Below are 26,916 nucleotides of genomic sequence, written 5' to 3'. Positions count from 1 at the left end.
TTTATTAGCTTACAAATTTATACAGTTCCAAGGCCATGAAAATGTCCAAATTAGGGCATCAACAGGATGATACTTTCTCTGAAGAAAAGGCCGATGGCATCCAGGATTCCTTGGTCACATGGAAAAGCACATTGCCAGTGTCTGCTGATCCTTCTCTCCTGGGTTTCGCTGCTTTCAGGTTCTGGCTCTTTGAGTTTCTGTGGGTCCTTGCCTGCTTCTCCTGGGGTTTTCTCTCCAAGCTCTCTGGGTGTTTTTCTCTCTGAGCTCTTTGGGCTTTTCTTCTGTCCTTTATCCTCTCATAAAGGACTCCAGTAAAGGATTAAGATTCACCTTGAGTTGGGTGAGTCACATCTCAATTGAAACAACCTAATCAAAAGGTCCCACCCAGTAATGGTCGAAACTGACTGTGTTTTAAAACTTCAACTTCCATGTGAGACCAAGGGAAGAGATATCTATTTGGTGCAGGATCTATATTTTCTAAACAGTATAACTCTACAGTCGGTTTGTTCAAACACCACAATTACATGGAACTTTGAATCGGAAATGAGATATGGTAGGTTAGTATAGCTTTAGAGTGAAATAGTGACACATCCCAAAGTAATTTGGGCAGAGAATATAAAAATATATTTATAGGGCCTCCCTGAGGAGCTGGGGGAAAGTGCAGAAGTGTTGGACTTCCTCACCTGAACTGATGCTGATGTTGTCACAAACATTAGGACTGGTGGTTTGATATGCTGAGCCCTCTATCATGGGACAATATCAATTAATTAACCTGTCTTCAGGTCTGCCAATTCTGTCATCTGTCTGCTCAAATCTACTGATGAGCCCCTGTAGTGAAATTTCATTACAATTATTGTACTTTTCAACTCCAGACTTTCTATTTGGTTCTTTAAAAAAAGAAAAAAAAAAAATTTCTATCTCCTTATTGATATTCTCTATTTGATGAAACATCATTCTCATATTTTCCTTTAGTTCTTTGAATATATTTTAAATGGCTGTTTTAAAGTCTTTTTTCTAGTTAAGTCCAATGTCTGGGCTTCCTCAGGGACAGTTTTTATTGACTGCTTTTTCCCCCCATACTTTGTTTCTTTGCATGTCTTATAATTTCCTGTAGAAAATTGGGCATTTAACATAATATAATGTAGCAACTCTAGAAATCAAATTCTCCCACTCTCCAGGGTTTGTTATAGTTTTTGTTATTTATTTGTTTAGTGACTTTTCTCAACAAATTCTGTAAATTCTGTAAAGTCTGTAATTGTGAAGCCAATGAAGTCTCTGCTTGGTTAGCTTAGTGGCTGGCAAATGATTTCTGAGATTTCCCTAATTGCCCGTAACCAGTAAGTTTCCCAGTCTTTGCCCAGAGCATGTGAGCGCATGTTGGGGCATGCCTTCAACCCTCAGCCAGAAAGTTTACAACTCTGCTGTTCCGGTTTGCTAATGCTGCTGTTATGAAAAACACCAGAAATGGATTGGCTTTTATAAAGGGGGTTTATTTGGTTACACAGTTACAATTGTAAGGCCATAAAGTGTCCAAGGTAAGGCATCAACAATCAGGTACCTTCGCTGGAGGATGGCCAATGGTGTCCGGAAAACCTCCGTTAGCTGGGAAGGCACGTGTCTGCTCCGGAGTTCTGGTTTCAAAATGGCTTTCTCCCAGGACATTCCTCTCTAGGCTGCAGCAGCATCTGGGCCTGTGTGGCTCTCTTGTAATGTACTCCAGTAATTAAATCAAGAACCATTCTGCATGGGTGGGTCCACATCTCCATGGAAATACTCAATCAAAGGATTCCAACCTAATCAACACTGATACATCTGCCCCCACAGGATTGCATTAAAGAACATGTCTTTTTCTGGGGGACATAATATATCCAAACTGGCACATCTGCCTTATGCTTCACTTCCTGCTTGTACTAAGCCTGAGGTTTAGCCATGGTGAGAATTTAGGGACTTTTGAGGTCTTTCCTGAGCATGTGCAGAACCCAGAAATATGTCAGAGCTTTCCAAATCCCCTCTATGGATATCATATTCCCCAGCTTTTCCTTTTAAGTCTTTTGGTTAGACTTTGTCTGCTGTCTTCATTATTGTATGGTTAGTGTCTAGAACAGTACTTGGCTTATATTGACACTCAGTAAATTCTGGTTGAATGTGTGCTCAATACCTTTTATTTGTACTTCCAGATCCACAGTCCCTATTTCCCTTAGTGTCTATCATGGACACCAGACTCCTCTGCCCTCTGACTGCACCCCATGAAGAGTCCCAGAAGGAACTGGAGGAAAGAAGTGGAGTGGGGCCAGAGTGTTTGTTCCCTAGGCTCCTCCCTGCCAAAATTGACTCAGATTTACTCTGTCCCTGGGTCTACAATCACCCAGGGTGACCCTCTTTACATGAAGTCTGTCTTTTCAATAACCACTCTCTACATTCCTTCTCCCTTTCAGTCTAAGAGTGGTAATAGCTTCCCTATAACTAGCCACAGGTTATTGTACTATCTCTTGTAATTCCTCTGTACCCATCCATGTCTTTTTTTCTCATATCATCTTAATTTGAGAGTGACATCTGTTTCCTTTGACACATTGCATGACACAAATGAATAATCCTCTCAACGCTCTATTAAGTAGACATTATTAGCAACCCCATTTTACAGATGCGGAACTGAGGCGCAGAAAGGTTAAAAAAAACTTGCCCAACAAGGTAGTTAGTAGCAGAGACAGAATTCACACTTGGAAAAAAATGTGGAAACTATTTTATTACATCAGAACTAAGCAAGACTATAAAAATCTATCCATAAAAGAAAAGACTAAAAAAAACTGAAAATTTCTACCTCAAAAGGAACCATAAACAACATGAAGAGACAAGATATCTGTAATTCACATCCACAAAGGATTAATATACAGAATATATATGCAGAATATATATATTTTTAAGAACTCTTAGGAATCAACCAGAAAAGTGCAAACAACAAAACTGAAAAATGGGAATTCACAGAGGAAGAAACTCAAATGGCTAATAAGCCTATGGAAAAGATGTTATATCTTTCTAGTAATCAGGGAAGTGGAAATTAAAATAATGGGATTTCACTTCATATTATTTGGCAGATGAAAACTAGTAAGTGTGGTAAATGTTGGCAAGGATGTAACTAGTGGGAATGCTTGCAACAACTACTATGGAGAACAATTTGCCAATACCTCAAGAACTGAATATACACGTATTTCATTACCTAGTAATTTCACTTGGAGGAGTCTTCCCTAGAAAATATTTGCACTTCTGCACAAGGAGACATGTACAAGGATGTGCACTGCAACACTGTAATAAAGAAAATATGGAAAACACTTAACTGTTCCTCAGTGGGGAAATGGACTACCATACAGCAGTTAAAATGAATGAATTGAATTTATATATATAAATGTGGATGAATTTCAAAAAACCTAAAGATGAGTGAAAAAAAGCAAGTTAAAAAAGAATGCATACAATGTGTACTATTTATAACTATAAAATAAATACTAAATTATAGTATATACAGTTTATAGTATATGTAGTTTATGGACATTTATGTTGTAAAAGTATAAAAACATACACAGAAATAATGTACAATTTCAGTAATGTAGTTAAATCTGTGTAAAAAGGAAAGGGAAGGGCTGTTAAGTAGGGTTGTACCATACCCCCAAAAAATTAACAAACCAAAGTCATTCCTGATCATTCCCATGTCAAGATTACCCTCAATAACTTATCTGTACTTATTAGATTATCATTCCCCCTCCACTAATTGCTGTCTATCTCTAGGTCCCCTACATTCCACAATATTTACATTTTTCACAGAGGTCACATTAGTGGTAACATACAATATCTCTCTTTTTATGTCTGGGTTATTTCACTCAGCATTTTTGTCTTCAAGTTTCACCCATGTTGTCATATGTTTCATGACCTCGTTCCTTCTTACTGCCATATTTTTTATGCTATTGTAAGAGTTGGTTTTTAAATTTCCATTTGATTGTTTTTGCTACTATATAGAAATACAATTTTTGCATATTGATCTTATATCATGCAACCTTGCTAAATTCACTTACTCATTCTAGTAGTTTTTTTGTAGATTCCATAGGATTTTCTACAAAATGATCATGTTGTCTGTGAAAAAAGTTCTGCTACTTCCTTTCCAAAATTAATACTTCTTAGTTTTTTTTTTCTTATTGCACTGACTTGAATCTTGAGTACAATGCTGATTATAAGTGGTAAGAGCACATCTCTTTAACACATTATTTCTTAAACAAAGAAAACAGAGAGGAAGCTTGATGTAAAGCAAATATGGCAAAAATGTTAATACCTGTTTAATATTGGTAGCAGATGCCTAGGTATCTGTTACATTATTTTTGGTGTTTTCCTGTTTCCAGTGATTCTCTCTCTCTCTCTTTTTTTTAAGTTAAGATTTACTGCTTTTAAGTGGTATCTTTCTTGAACTGGTTTTTGCTGTTATTGCAATGTTTAACTGTTTTCTGGAGTTTTTAGGAAGATGCTTCTGCCAGTTCTTGCTGGTTGTTCAAAGCTTCTGTGAGGGGAACAGAGCCCTGAAGCATCTCACTTTGCCTCTTGTTTAGGGCGGGGCTCTATTCTGGCCAATTGATTTTTTACAAGGGTGCCAAGTCCACTCAATGGGGAAAGAATAGTCTCTTTAACAAACAGTGCTGGAGAAAACTGATTAGCCATGTACAAATGAATGAAAGGGGACCCTTAAGGCCTCATATCATATACAAAAATTAACTAAAAATGGATGAATTACTCAAACTATGTAATTCCTAGAAGAAAACTTTGGGGAACACCTTCATGTCCTTGTATTACTCAATGGATTCTTAGACTTTACACCCAAAGCACAAGCAATAAAAGAAAAAACAGATAAACTGGACTTCATCAAAATTTAAAACTTTTGCATATCAGTAGACTTCATCAAGAAAATGAAAAGAAAACCTATAGAATGGAAGACCACATATTCAATAATGGTTTAACATGCAGAACATATAAAGAACTCCTACAACTCAACAACAAAAAGACAAAGAACCCAATTTAAAAATGGGCAAAGGACTTGAATAGACAGTTCTCCACAGAAGATATACAATGGCCAAAAAGCACATGGAAAGATGGTGTAGAATCTGGCAGTCCAACACCTATGTAAATATCCAAAAGAATCGAAAGCAGGAACTCAAACGGGTATTTACGCACTGATGTTCACAGAGGAATTATTCACAATTGCCATAAGACAAAGTAACCCAAGTGTCCACAACCAATGAATGGATAAATAAAATGTATACATACATGTATACAAACAATGAAATATTATTCGGCCGTAAAATGGAATAAAGTTCTGATGCGTGCTAAAACATCAATGAACCTTTAAGACATCATGTTGAGTGAGATAAGCCAGACTCAAAAGGACAAATACTGTATGCTCTTACTTAAATGAAATAATTAGAATACAGTGGTACCTCGGTACTGGTTATTAATTTGTTCCGGGAGGCATGACAAGTACCAAAAATGATGAGTACCAAACAAATTTTCCACATAAGGAATAATGTAAATAAATTTAATGGGTTCCCAAACCAAAAACAATGCACAATTTTAAGGCTATATGTAAAAAGATATGGTTGTATATAATTACTTTACATGAGAAATAAACCTAAAAATTAATAAATACTTAGATTAAATAAAATAAAAACTTCACTTTACCTGTACTGAGAAGAGTCCATGGCCTAATGAGATGGTGGGAGGATAGTGATGAGGAGGAGAGGTTACATGGAGTGTTGCTTGGAAGGAGAGTCCCCCTCCAATAGAACGTTGGGCACTTGCACTTTGGGTGTTCTTTTTCTTTTCTGCCTTTTTTCAACTTGCACCACAGTCTCTGACACACTCTTTGTCACCTTCACAAAAAACATATCTGATGAAGACTCTTTTGTCTTCTTTTCAGAGTTCCTTGAAAATGTGAAATTCTTTGGTCATTCAATAAATTCACTTTTCTGCTTGTCAGAACTTTGGATGGTACTTCTCCACAAAGTTTTGAACTTCTGCCCATTTTGCACACATTTCTTTTATCAAGGAACTGGGGACATCCTCCCTTATCTCCTCCTCGCCTGAAATCTCTTCAGCCACCTCTTGTTGCTGCTCCTTCTGTAGCTCCTGCAGCTCCTCAGTGCTCAGCTCTCCATGATGTTCCTTCACTAACTCCTCAACATCAGCAGCATCAACCTCCAGACCCATGGATTGAACCCAAAATACAATATCCTGCACAACTGTACCCTCTATACCTGCAGGTCAGCCTCAAACCCTTCGAAGCCTCTCTGAGTCACAGCTTCTGGCCACAAATTCTTCCATGCCGAATTCATTGTCCTATAAGAGACTTTGTTCCAAGCTTTATCAATAAGATTAAGAAAGGCAGTGCAGGATATTGAAATGCTCCTTCCAGAATTCTGTGAGGGTCAACTGGATGTCAGAGGTGATCTCAACGCACCTCTGGAAAAGCGCCTTGGTGTAGAACTTTTTGAAGTTTGAAATGACCTGCTGGTTCACGAGAGTAGTAGTATTAGGGGACAGGAACCGTACAGTGATGAAGCTGAACTCCTCCGGTAAGTCATTCTCCAAGCCTGGAGGGTGGGCAGGCACATTGTCCAAAAGTAGGAAAGCTTTCTCCAGCAAATATTTTTTCACTGAGGGACAAACACTCCATTTATCCACTTTGTGAAAAATTGCCTCAAGACCCAAGCTTTGCTGTTTACCCTCCACATCACATGGAGTTTGCTTTTTATGACATTATGCTTCTTGAAAACTTGTGGGTTTTCAGTATGATAGACTAGTAGAGGCTTGAGTTTTAAGTCCCCACTAGCATTCACACGCAATAATAGAGTGAGCCTGTCCTTCATTGGTTTGTGGCCTGGTAATGCCTTCTCCTCTTTTGTGATGTAGGTTCTACTCAGAATTCTTTTCCAAAAAAGTCCAGTCTCATCATAGTTAAAAACTTGGTGGGGAATAAAGCCCTCAGCCTCTATGTAGTCTTGAAATTCACTGATGAGTTCATCAGCAGCCTTTTTATTAGCACTCGCTGCCTCACCATGCCTCATGACACTATGGATGTCATTCCTCTTTTTTAAATTACCAAACCAGCCATGGTTGGCCTTAAAAACTTCAACACTCTCCTCATTTGGTCCTGGTTTGTTTTTCAAAAGAGCAGCATGCAACACTTTTGCTTTTTCACATATCATGGCTTCCTATACACTGTCCCCTGCTAACTGCTTCTCATTTACCCAAATTAATAAGAGCTTTTCAACTTCCTCCAGTGTTTGGGAATGCTGCTTTGTTACTGGCTTTAACTCCTTTTGCAACATCAGCCTTTTTTATTGCTTCTTTATTCTTAATGATGGTGGAGACCGTTGTTCTAGGCATACCGTATTCCCTAGCAAGATCAGTAATGCAAATACTGCTCTCATATTTGCCTATTATTTCTTTTTTTTTTTTTTGCTCAATGGTGGTGTGAAGCAGTTTTCTTTTCTGCTCAGCGCTATCACTGCTCATTTTCTTAGGACCCATGATGAGAAAAAAAAGTGCAAAAATACACAAAATGACCACAGAAGCTAAGATAAGACCACACCAAGATGTGCACAGGGCAAGAGCTACTGTGACTAACACGTGACCCTTTGTTTTGGCTGGAAAGGGTAGCCAGTCACCAGACAACTGACTCTAGCTTGTGTGTTGAGTTGCAAACAAACGACAAGTACTGGGACAAAATTTTCACTCAAAATGCACTGAGTACCAAATTTGACGAGTTTCAAAGCAGTCGAGTACCAAGGTATGACTGTATGCAAATTCACAGAATCAGAAATAGGAATACAGGTTACCAGGGGCAGGGGTGAGGGTGGGGAATGGGTAATTAATGCTTAATAGGTACGGAGTTTGTTTGGGGTGATGGAAAAGTTTTCGTGATGGATGGTAACACACATTGTACCATGTGTAATTAATACCACTAAATCATATACTTGAAAGTGGTTAAAGTGGAAAATTTTATCTGGAATAGTTACCACAACAATTAAAAAAAAAACAAAAAACAAAACCGTCATATAACTGTACAATATAAAGAGTGAACCCTAATGTAAACTATGGATTTAAGCTAGTAATATAATAATATTAGTTCATAAATTTTAGCAAACGTATCATATTAAAGCAAAATGTTAATAATAGGGGAAACTGTGTATGTTGAGGGGGTATATGGATAGTCTACTTTCTTCATAAGCTTTCTATAAATCTATAACAGCTTTAAAAAATAAAGCCTATTTAAAAATAAGAAGAAAAAGTTGGGAGCTTAATTCCATCCCCCGTGTGTATGTGCTGCACTTAGTGACACTTCTAACAAACAGCATATGGCAGAAATGATGGTGTGTGATTTCTGAGACTAGGTCATAAAAGGTATTGCAGCTTCCTCCTTGTTCTCTCTCTTGGATCACTCACTCTGGGGGAAGCCAGCTTCCATACTGTGAGCACACTGAAGCAGCCCTATGAAGAGGTCCATGTGGTAAGCAAATGAAATGTTTTGCTGACAGCCATGTGAGTGAGACATCTTGGAAAAGGATCCTTGAGCCCCATTCAGCTGGGGCTATAGTACTGGCTGACTTCTTGTCTGCTACCTCCTAAGAAATCCTGAGCCCAAACCACCCAGCTTAGTCACAGATTTATCATCTGTGAGATGATAAATATGTGTTGTTTTAAAGTGCTACGTCTGGGGTAATTTGTTACACAGCTACAGATAACTAATACACTGAGTGTTGGGGGAGTAATCTGAAGTGAAGTTGGAGAGATGTAGGGGTTAGATCCTGTAAAGCCTTATAGGCATTGTGAGGGCTTCAGATTTTATTCTAAATGCAACAGGAAGCCATTGGCAGTTTTTATTCAGAAGAGTAACATATAATCAGAAGTCTGCTTTAAGTAATCACTCTAGCCAGAGAGTGGGCAAGAATGGAAGGAGGGAGACCAGTTAGAAGGCTATTGCAGTGGTAGTCCTCAGAATGGAGACAGCTGTGTAGCATAAAGGAAGGAGATGAATCAAGAATGAGTCTTTTTTTTTTTTAGCTTGAAGAGTTGAAATAAGGAAATCTGTAAAAGGAACAGATTGGGGGGGGGGGTGATGGAGGAAATCAAGGTCTGAAGGAATGTATAACCATAGTGTGTTTGAAGAAGCTGCGAATTGACTGCTGTGGTTGGAGTTTATGGTATACAGGATGGAAGGGGGAAATGGAGAGAGAGTAGTCTGAAAAGGTAGGTGTGAAAGAAGGGCTTTGTTTACTTCTATAAGGTGTTGGGACTTTATCTACCTGTTAATTGGAAGCCACTGGTTATGGATTAAATTTACATAATTAGTAGCAGCAATATGGAGTTTGAAGAAGGGAGATATTAGAAGCCAGAAGACATGTAAACAAGTTTCTGGGTTTTAGGGGGCAGCATAGTATAATGGAAAGAGCATAAAAGGCTTTGGAATAAGAAGGACTCAAATTCAAATCTTGATATAGTGTGCTGGTTTGGATGTATTATGTCCCCCAAAACGCCATGTTCTTTGATGCAATCTTGTGGTGGCAGATGTATTTAGTATTGATTAGATTGGAATCCTTTGATGGGGCATTTCCATGGAGATGTGACTCAGTCAACTGTGAGTGAAACATTTAATTGGATAATTTCATGGAGGTGTTAACCCTGCCCATTGGGTGAGTGTTAACTGGATCATTGGAGTACTTTAAAAAGAGCTACACAGGCCCAGACTCTTGCTACAGCCAAGAGGGACACTTTGAAGAATGCACAGGAGCTGAGAGAGTAGCTGCAGCTGAGAGACACATTTTGAAGACGGCCATTGGAAGCTGGCACTGACATTGTGGAGAATGCCATTTTGAAACACAACCTGGGAGCCAGCAGAAGCCAGCCACATGCCTTCCCAGCTAACAGAGGTTTATGGATGCCATTGACCAAACTTCAATGAAAGTAACCTGTTGCCTTGGACACTTTATGGCCTTAAGACTATAACTTTGTAACCAAATAAACCCGCTTTATAAAAGCGAATCCATTTCTGGTTTTGCATTCTGGCAGCATTAGCAAACCAGAACACATAGTAAATTACCATCTGTGTGACCTTGAACAAGTTATTTAATCTTGCTAATCCCTAGTTTCCTAAACTGTAAAACGGAGGCAATGGTATCTACTCATGGGTTGGTCTTTAGGATTAAATGAAATAACATTTTTTAACGTAACTGGAATAAGCAGGCACTACATAAATATCACTTCCAATTTGTGAGACACTAATGTTACCCAAGTTAAGTAGGAAACTCTGGAGATTTTGTTAAAAGATTGCCTGCAATAATCAGGGTCATATGCAACCTACAGGTAACAGGATAGGTAAAATGACCTCAGAATCTCCTATTGGATTTTCCTACTGGATTCCTTAGAGGCAAGTACTTCGAGTACTTACATTGTCTTACTTTCTGTGAAAATGTAGATTCTTTTGGGATAGAGCACACTGTAAGAATCGAAAGCACCCTTGAAGGCAGGAGGATTGCACTAAACTAACATCCTGTGGTGGGGTAAAGGTGGGAAGGGAAGGAGGCTAACAAAGCTAGAGAATAGGCCAGGTGCCTCAGGCCTCCAGGCTCCCCAGCTAACTTCCTTAAGTAAAAGATTTAAGTTGGGGGTTGTCCTCTCCTCAGCTCCATAAGGAAAACCCAACCATGGCCTCACCAGTCCCTGGTACACCTAGTCCTTTCAGGCAGGGAATCCCTTGCCAAAGCAAACAATCCCAGCTCTACGATTGTGCTCTAGCTGGGGTAGGGGTGAACAAAGATTCCTTTCTTTGCTTCCCCAATTCTGTGGCTCCAGCCAAAGGCGCTGTTTACACAATCTTCCCTGGTGAAGAATTTGTTCCTTTTCTTTCTAGGTTGCAGCTGGAAGAGATAGAGTCCCCCCTTGCTTGTTCCTTTTCCCCCGGAACCCTGGTCAGGAAAAGTACCAATACCTGAATCTCCCACCCTCAGAGATGTCAGCACATTTAGGAACAACTCCAGACCCTTTTGTGATGCAAGAACCTCAAAGTTTTAGTGGCAGAAAGCCCATCAGGCTGGGAAAGGAAGGGAGGCTGGAGAGATCAAGAGCCTAGGTTCCCCCCATTCCTGATTCTGTTTATTCTGCCCTCTCTCATTCCCAAGAGATTCCTAGGCTTTCCTATGTCCATTTCCATGACTGAATCAAATAACCAAAATCCAGGGCATCTTCGGAAGGATGAAAAGGTGGATAGGATGAAAACAGTGTTTTCTAGTGTGAGAAGTTTTTCTTTAGTCTGGTTTACTAACTCCAGAAGCCTAGATTTCCCTCAAACAAAAGCAAGAGGTAAAAAAGGAACCCCCAGAGTGGTGGAATCTAATTTTAGCATTGGCAGAGAATCCCAGTGTTAAGTTACTCCGGCTAAACTGTGGGGGCAGGGGGGAGGGGGAGGTAGAAAGAGAATTTACATGTTTACATGATCCAAGTCACCAGCAAGTAGTTTTAAAACCTAATTTCACTTATGTTTTTATCTCAGAGAGGCAGATAGTCTTTGCCCATTGCACCCAAGGGAAGGACCTTGAAACACAGGACAAGTTAACTAAAAGCCGTTCAATGAATGACTTGAAACCAGGATTCTGGGACATTCAATCTGGTCGACTCCACAGGGCCAAGCTGCTTTCTAAAAAATGTATGGGTCCTATGCACTGCACAATTTTCCCTGAGCTAAATCTCTACTGACTATTCTACTGTTAAGGGAGCTATAGCCTAGCTGTTTGTTACTCTTTGCAGTTATGTTTTGGAAACTTACAGGGAGATGTGGATGAAAAAAACTATAGAGGGGCTGAAAGTCTTTGTTTAGGATACAACCCCTACACACACACACACACACACACACACTAACCATCCCCCGCAACCAGATCTGTAGAGTTGATTTCTGTAAAAGCAGCTAACACGGTTTCCTGGAAAGGCTCTAATCCATACTGGTTAAAAAATATCCATGTTGGATCTTTTCTGGCTCTGTCATTTCTAGCATCAACAATGCAAGCTTTGAAGCAGTAGTAGTCACCAATACCATACCACAAGAGGCTAAGATAAAGCACTGCTCCAAAATACAGGTGATCAACATCTCCATGATCCTTGCAGAGCCATCAGAAGAACTCACAATGGGGAATCTATTTCCTACCTGTTCAGCCATGTTCCTTTAATATGGAATAACTTCTGAGGCTTTCTAAAAATAAAATCAACTCTGCCACTTGTTTTCTCTTGGTATTTGAAAAAGTTCCAAAGACCCAGCTTGCTCCAGTGTAGCTTTCTACATCCCATATCAGGTATGTTAGAGCTTGTCATAAATTGAGGAAAGATAGACTGAGATTAACTGCGGGGACTTCTTACTTGCATTGGCTCATTCTAGCTTCTTTGATTTTATGAGCCTTGCAGCTTTAACTACAGCTCAGCTGCAGTAGATTTCAGATTTTTGAGGGTGTTAGACTCCTTTGCATGTGAATGCTTTAGGTTTTTCTTTGTTCAGAACTAGCAACAAAATCAACTCTGCCTTCCCTATCCCCAGTGGGTCGGTCACAAGGTCTATGCAACCGAAAACCTCCTCCCGGTTGCTAAACCCTTCATAAAACAGAGGCAGGCAGTTTTCAGCTTGAGCAGCCATTGGGTGGGGTCATGAGTGGAGGCAGCAAAGTGCATCAAAAGCTTCTTGGGAGGAAGAAAACTAACCTATGATCAACTTTGGAAATATATATCTTAGATTCTCCTTTCTATCTGTTCCTTTAGATTTGGCTTTATCTTCAGTCATCTTGACTTTTTCTTGGTCAAATATCCTCTTGGGCCCAAATGATCAGTGTACCATAGTCCTATGGAAAGCTGTGTAATTTCTAACATTTATGCTACATGATTTTGCTGTAGCATAATCTTCCTTAGCCTGCTACCACCATGGTAGTAGATTTTAGGTGGCAATGTAGTGCCTTTTAATTTAAATAATTAATTTTCATCTTCCTTCCTTGGATCTGTTTGGCTTCTCAAACAACCTGAAATTTCTCTTAAGATTGATGTTACTGTCTCCTGTAGAAGAACTGACAAGTGTCTGTATGTGTGTGAAAAAAATACTTTTGGGGGGCAGAGCTGAGCCAACTAAACTGAGCCTATCCAGAACCAGGAAATGAGTAGTAGGGCAAAATGAACCCAGGGGTAGATAAAATGCTATCTATCTGCAAGATAACAATAGGGGTAGTAATTACAAGAAAAATATATCAGTCACCTTCACTGAGAAATCTTCACTGAGATAATTGTCCAGATGTCCTTCCCTCCTCTCCAATGCATTCCTGGCCCCCAAGAGGCAGTGGGATATAATGCAAGGAGTTTTGGTCATGGGTTCCTATTCCTTTCTTTAGCTTCCTACCTAGATAAACTCAAGGACCAAGTCACGTTTCGAAAGGAAAATAAGTCTACTTTACACAAATGAAATAGCTATACTAAAAGAACATCAAACACAATTTTCGTTTAAATGTCTTTCTTTGTTTAGCCTTTCTAAGCTAGGTTATAGTCAATGAAGTTAGGAGGCAGAGGGTTGGATAAGTCAACTTTTTGAGTTTCTTTTCAATAAAAGATTCAAAAGAAACCTTCCTCCTACTGCAGATTGGAAGGTTGCACTTGAATTATTCTATTGCTGCATAACAAATTACCACAAACTTAGTGGTTTAAAACAACATCCATTTATTATCTCAGTGTTCTGTAGATCGTAAGTCCAAGTAGGCTCAACTGAGTTCTTTTCTTAGGTTCTCACAAAACCGAAGTCACAGTGTTGGCCAGGTTGGGCTCTTAGCTGGGGGCTCCAAGGAAGAATTCATTCCCACACTTATTCAGAATCATTGGCAGAATTCAGTTCCTTGTGACTGTAGGACTGAGGTTCCCCACTTCCCTGCAGGTTATTGACTGAGGGGTTATTTTCAGCTCTGAGAGGCCACTCTCCGGTTCCTGTTACATAGTCTCCTCCACATTCAAAGCCAGCAATGGCACACTGAATCATTCTCATTCTTCGAATCTCTCTGACTTCCTCTTTTCCCACCAATGGAGAAAGCTCTCTGCTTTAAAGGGCTCATGTAATTAGATCAGGCCAACCCAGATGCTCTCCCTACCTCAAGGTCAACTGTGTCATGTAACATATTAATCATTGGCATGATCATCTAATTCAGGATGATCAAAGCAGGACCTCTTTAGGAGGTCATTTTAGAAATTCTGCCCACAGTATTTATTCAAAAGATGAGAAGAAACAGTCTTTTGTAGGGTAGGAAAGAAGTGGGAATAAATGACCTCTAGCCAAGCATTTATACCAATAAGAGAAGCAAAGCATTTGAGATGAAATAAACCTGACCTCATCCCTGGTTTTCTATCCATAATGCCTTCTGCCATTACTAAAGTGTTTGCGTTGATCACAGTATACTAACACTCACAGTGCCTTGAGGTAAATGCTCAAAAATAAAGAACTTTTAAGAAATCCCTGGGGACTAAAAGATCTTCTCATCTTTCAGTTTTTCTATTCAAATGCTGAGAACACCATGCTGTCTAGGAATGTGTTCTAAGAATACATGTTGGGAAATGCATGGAATTTTTAGATATGGCTTAATCGTTGCTCAAAATTCTCTGGAACAGTGTCTAGGACAATATTCTTTGCTCACCAGTGTGATGCTACTGCTCTTCCTTTGTTTCAGAATTCAATTTGATTATTCCTTTATCTCATTTCTCTTGAATAAAGGCAAGACACAAAAGCTGTCTCTAGGTCCCTTGGCACCAACTCAAACTATATCACCAGTGCTGTTCCTAAGTAGCTTTCTCATCCTGATGACCTTGAGAAGGCTTCAAACTAATAAATCCATCCCCAAACGGGAGGCCGCAGCAAGACTTCTCAATACTACTGTTTAGCATTTAGATGATTTTCAAAGGGCAGTGTGCTGGTTTGGATGTCTTATGTCCCCTAAAATGCCATTATCTTTGATGTCATCTTGTGTGGGCAGACGAATCAGTGTTGATTAGATTGTAATTCTTTGAGTGTTTCCATGGACATGCGACCCACCCAAACTGTGGGTGATGACTCTAATTGGATAGTTTCCACATTCAGCATGGGCCTTGATTAGTTTACTAGAGCACTATATAAGCTCAGACAGAAGGAGCAAGCTTCCTACAGCCAAGGGGGACACTTTGAAGAACGTACAGGAGCTGAGAGAGTAGCTGCAGTTTACAGAGGCATTTCGGAGATGACCTTTGAAAGCAGACTTTTGCTCCGGAGAAGCTAAGAGAGGACAAACGCCCCAAGAGAAGCTAAGAGTGACATTTTGAAGAGGAACTGCAGCCTAGAGAGGAACATCCTGGGAGAAACCCATTTTGAAACCAGCACCACAGAGCAGATGCCAGCCACATGCCTTCCCAGCTAAACAGAGGTTTTCTGGACACCATTGGCCATTCTCCAGTGAAGGTACCCAATTGTTGATGTGTTACCTTGGACACTTTATGGCCTTAAGACTGTAACTGTGTAACCAAATAAACCCCCTTTTATAAAAGCCAATCCATTTCTGGTGTTTTGCATCCTGGCAGCATTAGCAAACTAGAACAGGCATTGTTTACTTTTATTTAGGATGGTACAAACCTATTGATACTCTTCCCCTGGGGCGGAAGGAACACAACTGACTCCTGAAGAGACTGAGGTGTAAGAGGGCAGCAGGGCTCACTGTTTTCAGCATCCGTGGATTCTCTCTCCAGATGCTTTATGGTAGACTTCTAAATTTTGGATGGTCAGTCTCCTTTTCTATGCCAAACCAGAAAAGAGAAGCTGCCTTTAAAATGTATCCAATGTCCTCTGAGTTCCATGGAGAATGAAAATAAAGCAAATTAGTCAATATGCATAGAACTTTGAGGGCATTATCCTTTCCAAATGTACCTTGCCATACACTCACATAATCCCTGGGGCCAGAATTATTATCCCCGTTTTGCAGATGGAGAGAAACTGAGGTCCTAGAAAGCTCTTGCTTAGTGATCTACCACAGTGGCTGGTAGTATAACAGAGATTAGAACTAACATTTCCTTATTTCAAATCATGTGCAATCTCTAAAATTACAAGGACAAATAGAAAGATTTTATATCATAATGCTGCCCAAAGTTGGAGAGATCTTCCGAAAATTTGCTCTTGGATCCTGTTTCTCCACAAAAACATAATACTCCTTTACCCTATATTGTTAGCAATCTGGGTTGCCAATAAATATCTCTTGGGGCCAAAAGCTAAGAGGATCCAGGTTGCCTTGACTCCTCCTGAAGTAATTTGCTTCCAAACTTCTTACACCACGGTCTCATCATTTACCTTAGAGAGAACAAAAACAACTGGGCTACCCAGCCTTGCTCTCTGCAAGCATCTAAGTTTTTAAAGGGTTAGCTAGACTCAATTCCAAAGAAAGGGCCAACGAGAGAAAGAAAATAGATATCTGAAGACGCAGGAAGGGGTGAGAAAGCAGAAGCTCCTACCTGAAGTTCAAATTTAAGTGACTGAAACAAAGGGAGGGCCATTCTTCATCACCCACTAACTGGCTGGAGGAAACAGGAAGTCAGGACCTCATCTTGTAAGGTCCACTTAGAAACTCACAACCCAGGGAACAGTTTAATGATTTAGAAGCAAACTGTGTACCATTCAACCCTTAATCACAACAGCAAAAGGGCAAGGGTGAATGATTTGGAGATACCTACTTCCTGAGCATCAGTTTATACTCTGCCCTGAGCTTTCATTTTTATTCTTCCTGATTAAGCCACAAGAAAAACCTTTAAGGTTATCTACATTACCATTTCTGAAAGGACTTGTTAATCTAGCCTGTGTAAGCTAAGGCTGATTTAAATAAAAGGGGGGGTAGGGGGGAATAAGGCTTATTCAAAGTTTATCTGTCTTTAGACAATGTTAGTAATTCCTCATTTTATACTGATTCCATAGTGGAAATTCCTTCTTGAGACATTTTTTAAGGAAAATGCTTATCTTTGCTGAATCTGCCCTTTCCTCCTTGCTTGGGAAAGTGAAACAGTCACTTGAGATTCTGGGCTTCGGGAAAGTACCGCAGTGTGGTATCTTATACCCTTAACTGCCCAAGACCTCAGCTCTTGTTCCAACTCTGCCAGTGAATGCTCCTGAGAGAATCCTTTGATCTCCAAAGTCTCAGTTTTCTCACTTGTGAAGGGACTGGATTGGATGATTAAATCAAAATTTGATTAAGCACTTTCTACATGAGATAACATCTTGATAGATAAAGCATGAGCAACAAAAGAAAAATAATAGATAAATTAGATTTCATCAAAATTAAACTTTTATGCAAAGGACATTATCAAGAAAAATAAAAAAACAATCTACAGAATGGGAGAAAATCGTTGCAAATCATATATCAAGGGTTTAAAATATTCAGAATATGAAGAACTCCTAAAACTCAACAACAAAAAGACAACCCAATTTAAAAAGGGGTATAGAATTTGAATAGACATTCTCTTAAGATATCCAAATAGCCAATAAGCACATAAATGATAATCAACATCATGAGTCATCAGAACCAAGAGATACCTCTTCACACCCACTAGGATGGCTATTAAAAAAAAAAAAAAGGAAAATAAATGTTAGCAAGTATGCAGAGAAATCAGACCCCTTGTACATTGCTGCTGGAAATGTAAAATGTGTGGCTGCTGTGGAAGTTTGGCGGTTCCTCAAAAATGTAAACATAGAATTACCATATGACCTGGCAATCCCATTTCTAAGTATATCACCTAGAATTGAAAACAGGAACTCAAGTAAATTCTTGTGCACCAATATTCATAGCTGCATTATTCTCAATAGCCAACAGGTAGAAACAACCCAAATGTCTATCAGCAAATGAATGGATAAACAAAATGTGGTGTGTGTGTATATACATAACATAATATTATTCAGCCATAAAAGGAACGATGTTCTGATAAACATGCTGAATGAAATAAGCTGGACACAAAAGCTCAACTACTATATGAATCCACTTATATGAAGTATCTTGAGTAAGCAAATTCATAGAAACAAAAAGTAGATTACAGGTTACCAGTGGCTGGGGAAAGGAGGGAAATGGAAATGTTATTGCTTAATGGGTACAGAGTTTGTTTGGAGTGATGAAAAAGTTTTGGTAATGGATTGTGGTGATGGTAGCACAACACTGTCACTGTAATTAATGCAACTGAATTGTTCACTAAAATGTTTAAAATTGTTGACTAAAAATGGTTACAATTTACCACAACAAAACTTCAAAAACTGACCATCTAATTCAGGAAGATAAGGCATTCACACATACAGCACAAATCGATAATTTATCGAGACTGGAAGAGTTATAATGGAGGTAAAACATGCTATATGGCCCTTTATAGGAATTAATGCTCATTTGACTGAGAGGAGAGGAAATCAGATGAAACTTCATGGAGGAAGAGGAAGCATTTAAACTAAGTCTTTAAGGATACAGGGAGAGTTTGGGAAAGAGGAAAGAATAAGCAAAGACGCAGTGAAGAAAAAGAAGAGATGGGCAGAGAAACGACAAGGCTGGAAGATATGTTAAGAGCAGGAAAGCAGGAAAAGTGCTTGAAAATGACAAATAGTCCACTTTGGGTAGAGTGTATGGGAATGCTAATGTCGGACTGTTCTTAAAAATTGGTAAATGACAAGACCGGTCCTGATGTGCTTAAAGAGGCTTATCCTGGCAGTGGTGGGTAGAGAAGTAATGCTAGAGGGAAGAGATGGAGGCAGGAAGCCAGTTAAGAGGTTACTGCAATAGACCAAGTGGGTGGCAATGAGTGACTGAGCCAGCATGGTGACAGTGGAAACGGAGAGCCCATTAGTCAATACTTTAAGCCAACACTGTGGTGCTATTGACCCAATCCTCCAAGGCAAGTAACATTCCATGCCAAGTGAAAATTATTAAAAGGGCTAATTTAAATAAAGCTTTCCTGAAATAGAGAATTAAGAACAAGACCCATGTTGATTTTAGAACCATTACCACCCTCCAGGCCTGTACTCTTGAACCAAGGCATTCAGCCAACTATGGAAAAGAAATATACACAGGAGACTCAAGAAACATCTTATTAATACAGTATTTATTTGTCTTCCCTCTGTCAAACCCTGAGCCAACCACTTTCCCCAGGCTACCTGGGGAGGTATAGGAAAATGAACACACAGGGCAGACGAAAAATGGGAGAAAGAAGAATTATGGGAGGTGGAGACGGCTCCTTCACATGGCGAAGAGGATGAGAAAGGCCACCATCAGGCAAAAGAGCCCCATGGCCTCCGAGAGGGCAAAGCCCAGAATGGCGTAGGAGAAGAGCTGTTGCTTCAGAGAAGGGTTCCTGGGAGAAGGGGAGGAGAAAAGACTGAATTTCTAGTCCACACAAGGAAAAGGACAAACAGCAAAGGTAGGCTCAGGGATAATTCCCCTCCTCAAGCTCATCTTATGTAATGAGTCTTTCAGGGTGATACCATTATGCCCAAATTCTTGCCCTGATGTACCAATGAAGGGCGTGGACAATCCAAAATCCTACAACATGGTCCAGGTATAAACAATACCTCCTCCAGTGGATCAGCCATATCACAATCATAACTGAAGATCTCTAGGCCTGGACCCTTAATATCAAGGGCCAAACCCAGATAGCAGTGGCATCCAGGGTTGTAGTGTCTATCTAAGAGCGGTGTTTTCAAACTGTAAGCAGGAAAATCCCAAAATGCAAAACATATAAAAGCCAAACTCCAGTGGTTTAAAAGAAATGGAGGACTTTAAAGGCCTGTTTGACTGGCCTCCTGCTCAGTCTCTGGGGACATCCTAAGAATCCTAGGGCTATACACAACACAATTAGAAAAACACTGTTTTAGAGGACAAGGAGAGTCAGAGGGACAGAACTATCTTCCCTCATTCCAAAACAGACAAAAGATGTTGGGCTTTAAGAAACTACAAATAATCTATGGGGTTTAGATGATATGAACGAAAATGAGAAAAAGGACTCCTGACTTTGAAAGTTAATACGTAATTTATATTTCCCTCACTCACATTTCTGAAAGCCCCGAATAGAAAAGATAAAGCAAGCAACACCAAGTTTTTAACCAACTTGTGACACAAAAGCAGCCAGGCTTCTTGTTTCATACAAACCCTGAACAATAAACCTAATTCCCCAAAGAACTTGCTGGTCTCTAGAGGATAATTTCGTTCTTACAATGAGTTGCCCTGAGTTAGTGGGGAACAAACAGTCCCAAGGTTTCAGGGACCTGTGGGGCTGCCTGCAGAAGCAGTTTCCCAGAAGTGACAGAAGAGAATTCCTGGAGACGAGGAAAAAACAGCATGAAGCCATTATTGCTGACAAAGGCTCTAGGCCAGGGGGCAAAAACTTTTGCTGTAAAGGGCCAAAGAGTAAATACTTAAGGTTTTGTGGGCCACATGTGGTCTCTGCCTCCCCAACCCCACAAATAACTCTTTTAAATGGTATTGGGTTTTATTGTAAAAAGCTCAGGTTTACAAAAACAGACTGTGGGTCAGCTTTGGCCCTCAGGCCTTGGTTTTCAAACAGAATTTTCATCACTGATGGAAATGTTCTATACCTGCAATGTCTAATATGGTAGCCACTAGCCACATCTGGCTACTGAGCACTTGAAATATGGCTAGTGTTACTGAGGAACTGAAAATTAAAATTTTTATTTTAATTAATTAAAATTTAAATTCAAACAGCCACACGTGACTACTGGCTACCATACAGATTAGTACAGCTCTAGAGTCCCAGATATTTTCTCTCAGACCTTTGGAAAGCCTATCAGGAAGCCAATGAAGGGTCCAACTTATCTTACCTGGCATAACCAATGATGAGACTCCCAAACACAGTTCCAATCCCAGCCCCAGAGCCAGCCACCCCGACTGTGGCGGCCCCAGCCCCAATGAACTTGGCTGCTGTGTCGATGTCCCTTGAGATGGTGCTGGTTTGGAAGCTGCGACTGGAAATAAGTGAGGTCAGGGGACGCGGGACTGCCAAGCTACTGAGGCTCTGTGAAGAAGAGAAAGGTAGAAGGTAAAATCTTTAGGAAAACCTCTTCTTGCTTTGGAAATTTTTGTACCATTTAAACCCTTTATGCTATCAAATCCCATGGTTGCTCCTCCAAATGAAAGATGTCTTAACTCATGGAAAATGCTGGTAAGCAGAACCACTTAACATATAGGGAGACTTCAAATGCCTTGAAGACTCAGGTGTGATCTAGAACATGTGCCCCTAGGAGATTTCCTTCCTGGGGCTAGACACTTCCAATTAAGGTCAGTAAACCATGTCAAGGAATAGTAATTATCAGCAACACACATAGGTATGTACTGCCAGTGCCAAAAGCTGGAGCACTAGAGCACATATGGTATTAACAGCCCTCCATCGCCATCTAAAGTGAATGGGCTGTTCCTTCACTAATTTTAGTCTATGATGATTTTCTCAAAATTTCTTAAAATTCTGTTTAAATGGTACAAAATTTCCAAAGGTTCTGGCTGGTAGCCCTCCCTACCCAACACCCCCAAGCCACAGATTCAACTCCACCTATAAGGTACCTCATCTGTCAGTGTCTCAGGCCGTTTCAGCAACACTACCGACAATGGTCGGCTCAGCAGCTGAGAGGTGTTCCTGACCTAGTGGTAATGACACAAGGGCAAGAAAGTCAGGGAAAGCTGTGGAGGGGAGTTTCAGAACCATGGCGAGTTGTAACTCACATCAACAGGTAGAACCTTCTCTCCTATGATGCCTCTTCCGTTCTCTCAAACATTGGGTCAGTCTTTCTTACTGTTAGCAAATTCCAGATTCAAGAATCTCAACATTTTTCTTGCTTCTCAGGCTTCTCCTTTGCCTGGAAGGAAGTCTACTTCCTTTTGAACCTTAACAATTTACCTACCCTCAACTCTACCCTTTTACAATCCTTGAGAATCAAAAGAAATCAAAGCTTCAGAAGTATCTGCTTCACCACCATCTACCAAGGGAGATATATACTGGTAATGTCCAGCCCCTAAAGAAGCCAAGGACTGGGGCAGAAAGGGGCACCTTTCCCTGAACACATCCTTCTGGAAAACAGGCATAAAGATCCATGCTCAAAATTCACTCCCTCCTAACAGTCTTTTCCAACTAACCCCAAGCCAAAGCAGATTCAAGGCAGACAACATAGTGGTTAAAAGGCAGAGCTTTAGAGTCAGATGGATCTAGATTCAAATCTCAGCTCAGTATCACCTGTATGATCTTAGCACAAGTCACTTAATCTCTGTTTTCTCATCTACCAAATGGGAATAATATATTTCAGGGTTGATTTGAGGAGTAAATCAGATTACACATACAAATTGTTAAACTCAGTGCCAGGCACTTTAGTTAAGTGTTCAATAAACAGTACCTACTAATAGCATCCCTCTTTTCCACTTATATATGGGTTAACTAATTGCCTCCACCATCTAATAATCTGTCATTTTCTCCATACTGCTGCTTCTGAGTTACATACTTTTCCAATAAGTATTTACATATATTTTAGCTTCCCACCCAAATTTAAGTTCCCAGGGGGAACTCCTAGCTATGGTTCTCCTTTCCAACACTCAGGGCAAGACCCTACACTCAGTGCCTGCTCTCCAATTTATACAATCTACTTCATGATCACCAGGATTGGCTGGGTTCCAGTTTACAGGAACATATAGTTTCAGGATTAGGAATGATCTGATCTTGGTCTAGATGTTCATCTATACTCTCCTGCTAAGATGGATGGACAAAAGGAATTAGCTGGCCTCTAAGGGTTGTGGAGTAGGCATTCAATCCTGTTAAACTACCATGGCAAAGGCCTTCCCTTCCCAAAAATCTCACTTGCCTTCTCCCAGACCCACTGTGAGGAACAAGATCTGATGGCAAGGAAAAGAAAAGGTGACCCTCCTTAAAAACTCTCCCAGAAAAGGCAGGTACTCACCAGAGAAGGAGAGGAGACGAACTTGGTACAGACATACATTTTCGGGGGGTGAGGGGCTGCGGCAGGAGAGCTGGAAATACAGCAGTAGTACTGTAAACATTGTCCTTGCTCACTAAACTACATCCTCATTACCTACTCTGGAAAATTTAACTGGCCCAGAATGACTGACCTCAAGTCATCAGCAGAAATGGAATTAGAACCCTAAAGTCATGATTTCCTCCAGAAAACTCCACACAGATGCCATGATCCCCATAAGATTTCCTGAACAAGTAGCCACCTAGTCCCAGCTTTAAGACCTGTATTCCCATAGCATGAGTTGCCGTTGTCTGAGAAATTTTCCCTGAGTACCCTAAATTTTCCCCAGTCCCTATTCAAATGGAACCCTTCTCAAGATCTCACTGTTTGGTTCCAAAACAGTTACCCATTAAAGAATGCAGTCTTTGTATTCTTGAGAGATATTTACTGAAGGCTAAGACACTGAACAGTCTCCAACAATCTTTTTTACCGAATTACCTGGAAGTATTTGTTTCCTCAGAACATATGAATGTCCAACATTAACAGAGTGGAAGATCAATGAGAAACTTTAACATTTCTCTTAATTAACAATGACTGTTAAACAGTTTATTTTCACCATCACACTAAGGGGTTACACTACTGAATTCAGAATCTTGGTTACTTTTAGATTAATGGGTGTCTTCAACTTCTGCCCTGTCTAGAAATCTGATTTCTGCCCATATATAACTCAAATCCAATTTTGCTGTTAGACTATTCAGGTTTTCATTGGTCAAAGCCCAAAACTTCTTTAAAGCTTCAAAAAAAGGAGGAATGTTTTTTCCAAGGCAATCAACCCTCAACACCCACAACTGTAATGGCTTTTAGGGAGATTAAATGAGAAAAAACATGTAAATGGCTTAAGGTGATGCTGGCATGTAAGAAGCCCACACACAATAAAGAGTGACAGTTAAGAGCATGAGGTGCAGACCCCTCCATTGGTTCCCTAGTCTTGGCCAGGTCTACAACTGTTAGCCTACAACACCTTGGACAAAGGCACTATCCAGAATCAAAAGCTCCTGAATCACCATGGGTCTCTTCCCTGACTTAACCATTCTCTTCCTTAAACTTTCTTTTCCTTTTGAGAGCAGAGTCTGGGGTGGCAAATAAACCCGTGGCAGGAGGCGATTCTTCCATGCTGGCCCCCTCAGGTTGACCTCACCCAACTGTTCTGGGCCCGCTGTCTCTAACAGAAACGCTCATTGTTAGCCCACCACTTGTGCATTTTTCCAAATTCACCGGAGTGTCAGGGAAGGAAGAAAACGAACTGGGAGGCATCTCTATTGCTCGGGACACTTGAAGTTCTGGGACCGAAAGTCCGGAGGGTTCGGGATTAGGAAGGCACGAATCAGGATGAGAGGAGAAAGGAGAGAGGGGAAAAGCTTGGGGGTTATGGCAATTCTGAAAGGGCAAAAGAGTGAGAAAAGACGATTGTAATGGCTATGAACATAAGCAACCCGGGATCTGACTTTCCCCTGGTCCAAGGCACCCTACCCACACGACAGTCATACAAGATGGCGCCAGGCCCGCGGAGCTGGAGGTCACCGGCACGCGGAAGGGGCAGCTCTAAGGAGAAGGGATACCAGAAGCCAGGGAGAGAGCAAGGACTGGGGAGAAAGCATGCAAGGTAAGGGCCTCAGGGCATCCTCGCGCGGTGGAATGCCCCGCGCGCCTGCGCGGGCAAAGCGGGCGCAAGGCCCCAAGGCCTTACCTGCTCCCAGTGCAGAGGAGACAGAGAAGGGAGGGGGGCTGGGATAGCGAGAGAGACAGCTTGGCGCATGTGCGGCCGGGGCCAGCGAGTTGCTCCACCAAGGATAGAGTGATTCAAAAATTGAGGATCGGACCAGGCGCCACAGCGCCGCCCGCCAGCGCAGTGGTGGCGGCATTTGGGCCAATCACTCCACCTGGCGTTTGAGAGGAGAAACTGCAGGCGAAGCCAACTACAGAAAGGACAACTCAGCAGTGTAAACCGATCTGTAATGGGATGTGCGGTTTGGTCGGCACAGCTTTTGAATCATGAACTTACATTCCCTTTCCAAATATGAGCAGTCACGTTGGAAAAAAAAAAATCAACCCAGAAATTCAGTTATTAAATAGCATACAATGGAGGTTGAGGTTCAGTGCCGAAAATGTAGCAAGAGGAAAATGAAGTTATGGATTCCTGCTTTCCATCGCCCCGAGTCTGTGGCATCATTGGACGGGAAACCCGTTTAATGGGCGAATAGTCAGCAAAATGCCCCAGCTGTATCTGGAGGCTTCGCCTTTTTTTTCTTTCCCTCTTTCTTATTCCGGTGATCAGTCGTGAGGAAACCATCAGTGAGCCAGAAGACAGGGGCTAAAGAAAATCTGGACCCAAACACGCTGATCTCTGCCTTCTTCCCTTTGAGTCCTGAGAGAAAGTATTAACGGGCACCTGTGAGCAGCAGTGAAGTTACCGTAAGCATGCCTGCGCCTCTGCCCGGGCCTCACCTACGCGAGTTGGGATAAGTGGCTCCCCACATGAGTTGCCCTTACGAAAGCCCCTCGTCTTCTCCTTCTTGCCCTTTCGCTGGTCCTTTCCCTGGTGGAAGGAGGTGGAGGGCTTCCCGGCCCTATCTCTTCCTCTAGACGCCTTTGTGTTTCCAGACAGGGTCTGAGCAGCCCTTTGGAAAAAGGAAGGCGGCAAGACCTACCCAGGGCCCCTCCTGCCAAACCCCAGCCATCCGGGCATCGTACTTGAACGCAGCACAAGACGGGAAAAACTCACCAAACCCCCATAAAAAAAGAAAAAAGAAAAAAGAAAGCTGCGGCTGTAAATAAAGCCAAATCCGCCACCCTCTGAGGGGCCGTTTGTCCTCCCCTCCTTGGCCCCGTCCTTCCCGCCGCCCCCTGCCGGCTCCCGGGCCCCGCGGCGCCCCGGCCCCGAGCTCCTCCATTTAATCGGATTTGGGAGAAGGGGAGGATAAATCACGGCAGCAGCTTTACGGTCCCGGAGGAGAGGCGAGCCGCAGCCAGGCACACCCCGGCCGGCGATAAAAACCGCCGCTGAAAGCCCACGGAGCAATTTCCCGGGACCCCGAGCGACGCCATTACAGGAATGTAATTTTGCCCGGATGAGGCCCCGAGTTTAATTATCCTCGCGGAGGAATTTCAATGCGGCCAATCCATCTTGCAGGCGGGCGGCAGAGGGATTTATATGGGCCGGTTATTTCACACCGATCCTCCATCTGCATTTTTATGGCCCTGAGCTCCTGAAAGGGAGGGGAAAGAGTGGGGAGAAAAAGGAGAAGCAAGCGAGGAGAGAAGGGTGGGGTACTTCCCGCCTTTCCTAAATTCCGGGTTCCAGCTCGGTAGGATTCTCAGTTTCCCCTGAAATCCCCAAATCTCTCTTCAGTTCCTGTTGTTGACCGGAGATGGGGGCTGAGGAGTGAGGAATAAAGTGGGATTCTTGGGAATCAATAAATTAACAGGTATTTACCAAGTACCAAGCGGTGCCAGGCACTGTGTAATAGGCTGTGAGGAGAAAGGGAAGACAGGCTAGCAAGGGATTTAGACTTTAATTCCTGAAGTCCCCAGATACCCCACCCCGCCCATACTGAATTCTTTTTAGCTCTCAGCTTCACATCCTCAGAGGCAAAAAGTCCACAGTTAGGCGCCGCCACCACCAAGCAGTTGTTGCAGCTGTGTGTTGCGTGATAACTAAAAGACCCTTCTCAGATATAGCAAAGAATCCCAAAGGAGAGTTGGACAGGGGACCTGTGAGGAAGCTTAAGCTGGCTCCGCCCGAAAGTTGCTATAGCCTGCAGAGTTTAATAATCCCTTTCCCCCATATTGTTGGTGGGCTTCAGATTCAGACAAAC

The 26,916-nt window shown here is 41.5% G+C and overlaps 1 protein-coding gene across 1 annotated transcript; it reads right to left on the bottom strand.

Annotated features, from left to right (window-relative positions):
- Positions 1–19,157: 19,157 nt before the first annotated feature.
- On the bottom strand, positions 19,158–24,895 carry ATP5MC2 (ATP synthase membrane subunit c locus 2; the record flags this gene model as incomplete). Its single annotated transcript, XM_037848000.1, has 5 exons — positions 19,158–19,425; positions 20,909–21,102; positions 21,645–21,722; positions 23,027–23,096; positions 24,789–24,895. Coding segments are annotated over 5 exons (564 nt in total), but the record flags the coding sequence as incomplete, so codon positions are not given.
- Positions 24,896–26,916: the final 2,021 nt, after the last annotated feature.

This window comes from Choloepus didactylus, chromosome 8, assembly GCF_015220235.1.
Source record: "Choloepus didactylus isolate mChoDid1 chromosome 8, mChoDid1.pri, whole genome shotgun sequence".
NCBI lineage: Eukaryota > Metazoa > Chordata > Mammalia > Pilosa > Megalonychidae > Choloepus > Choloepus didactylus.
This window is presented reverse-complemented; position numbering and strand designations above follow the sequence as displayed.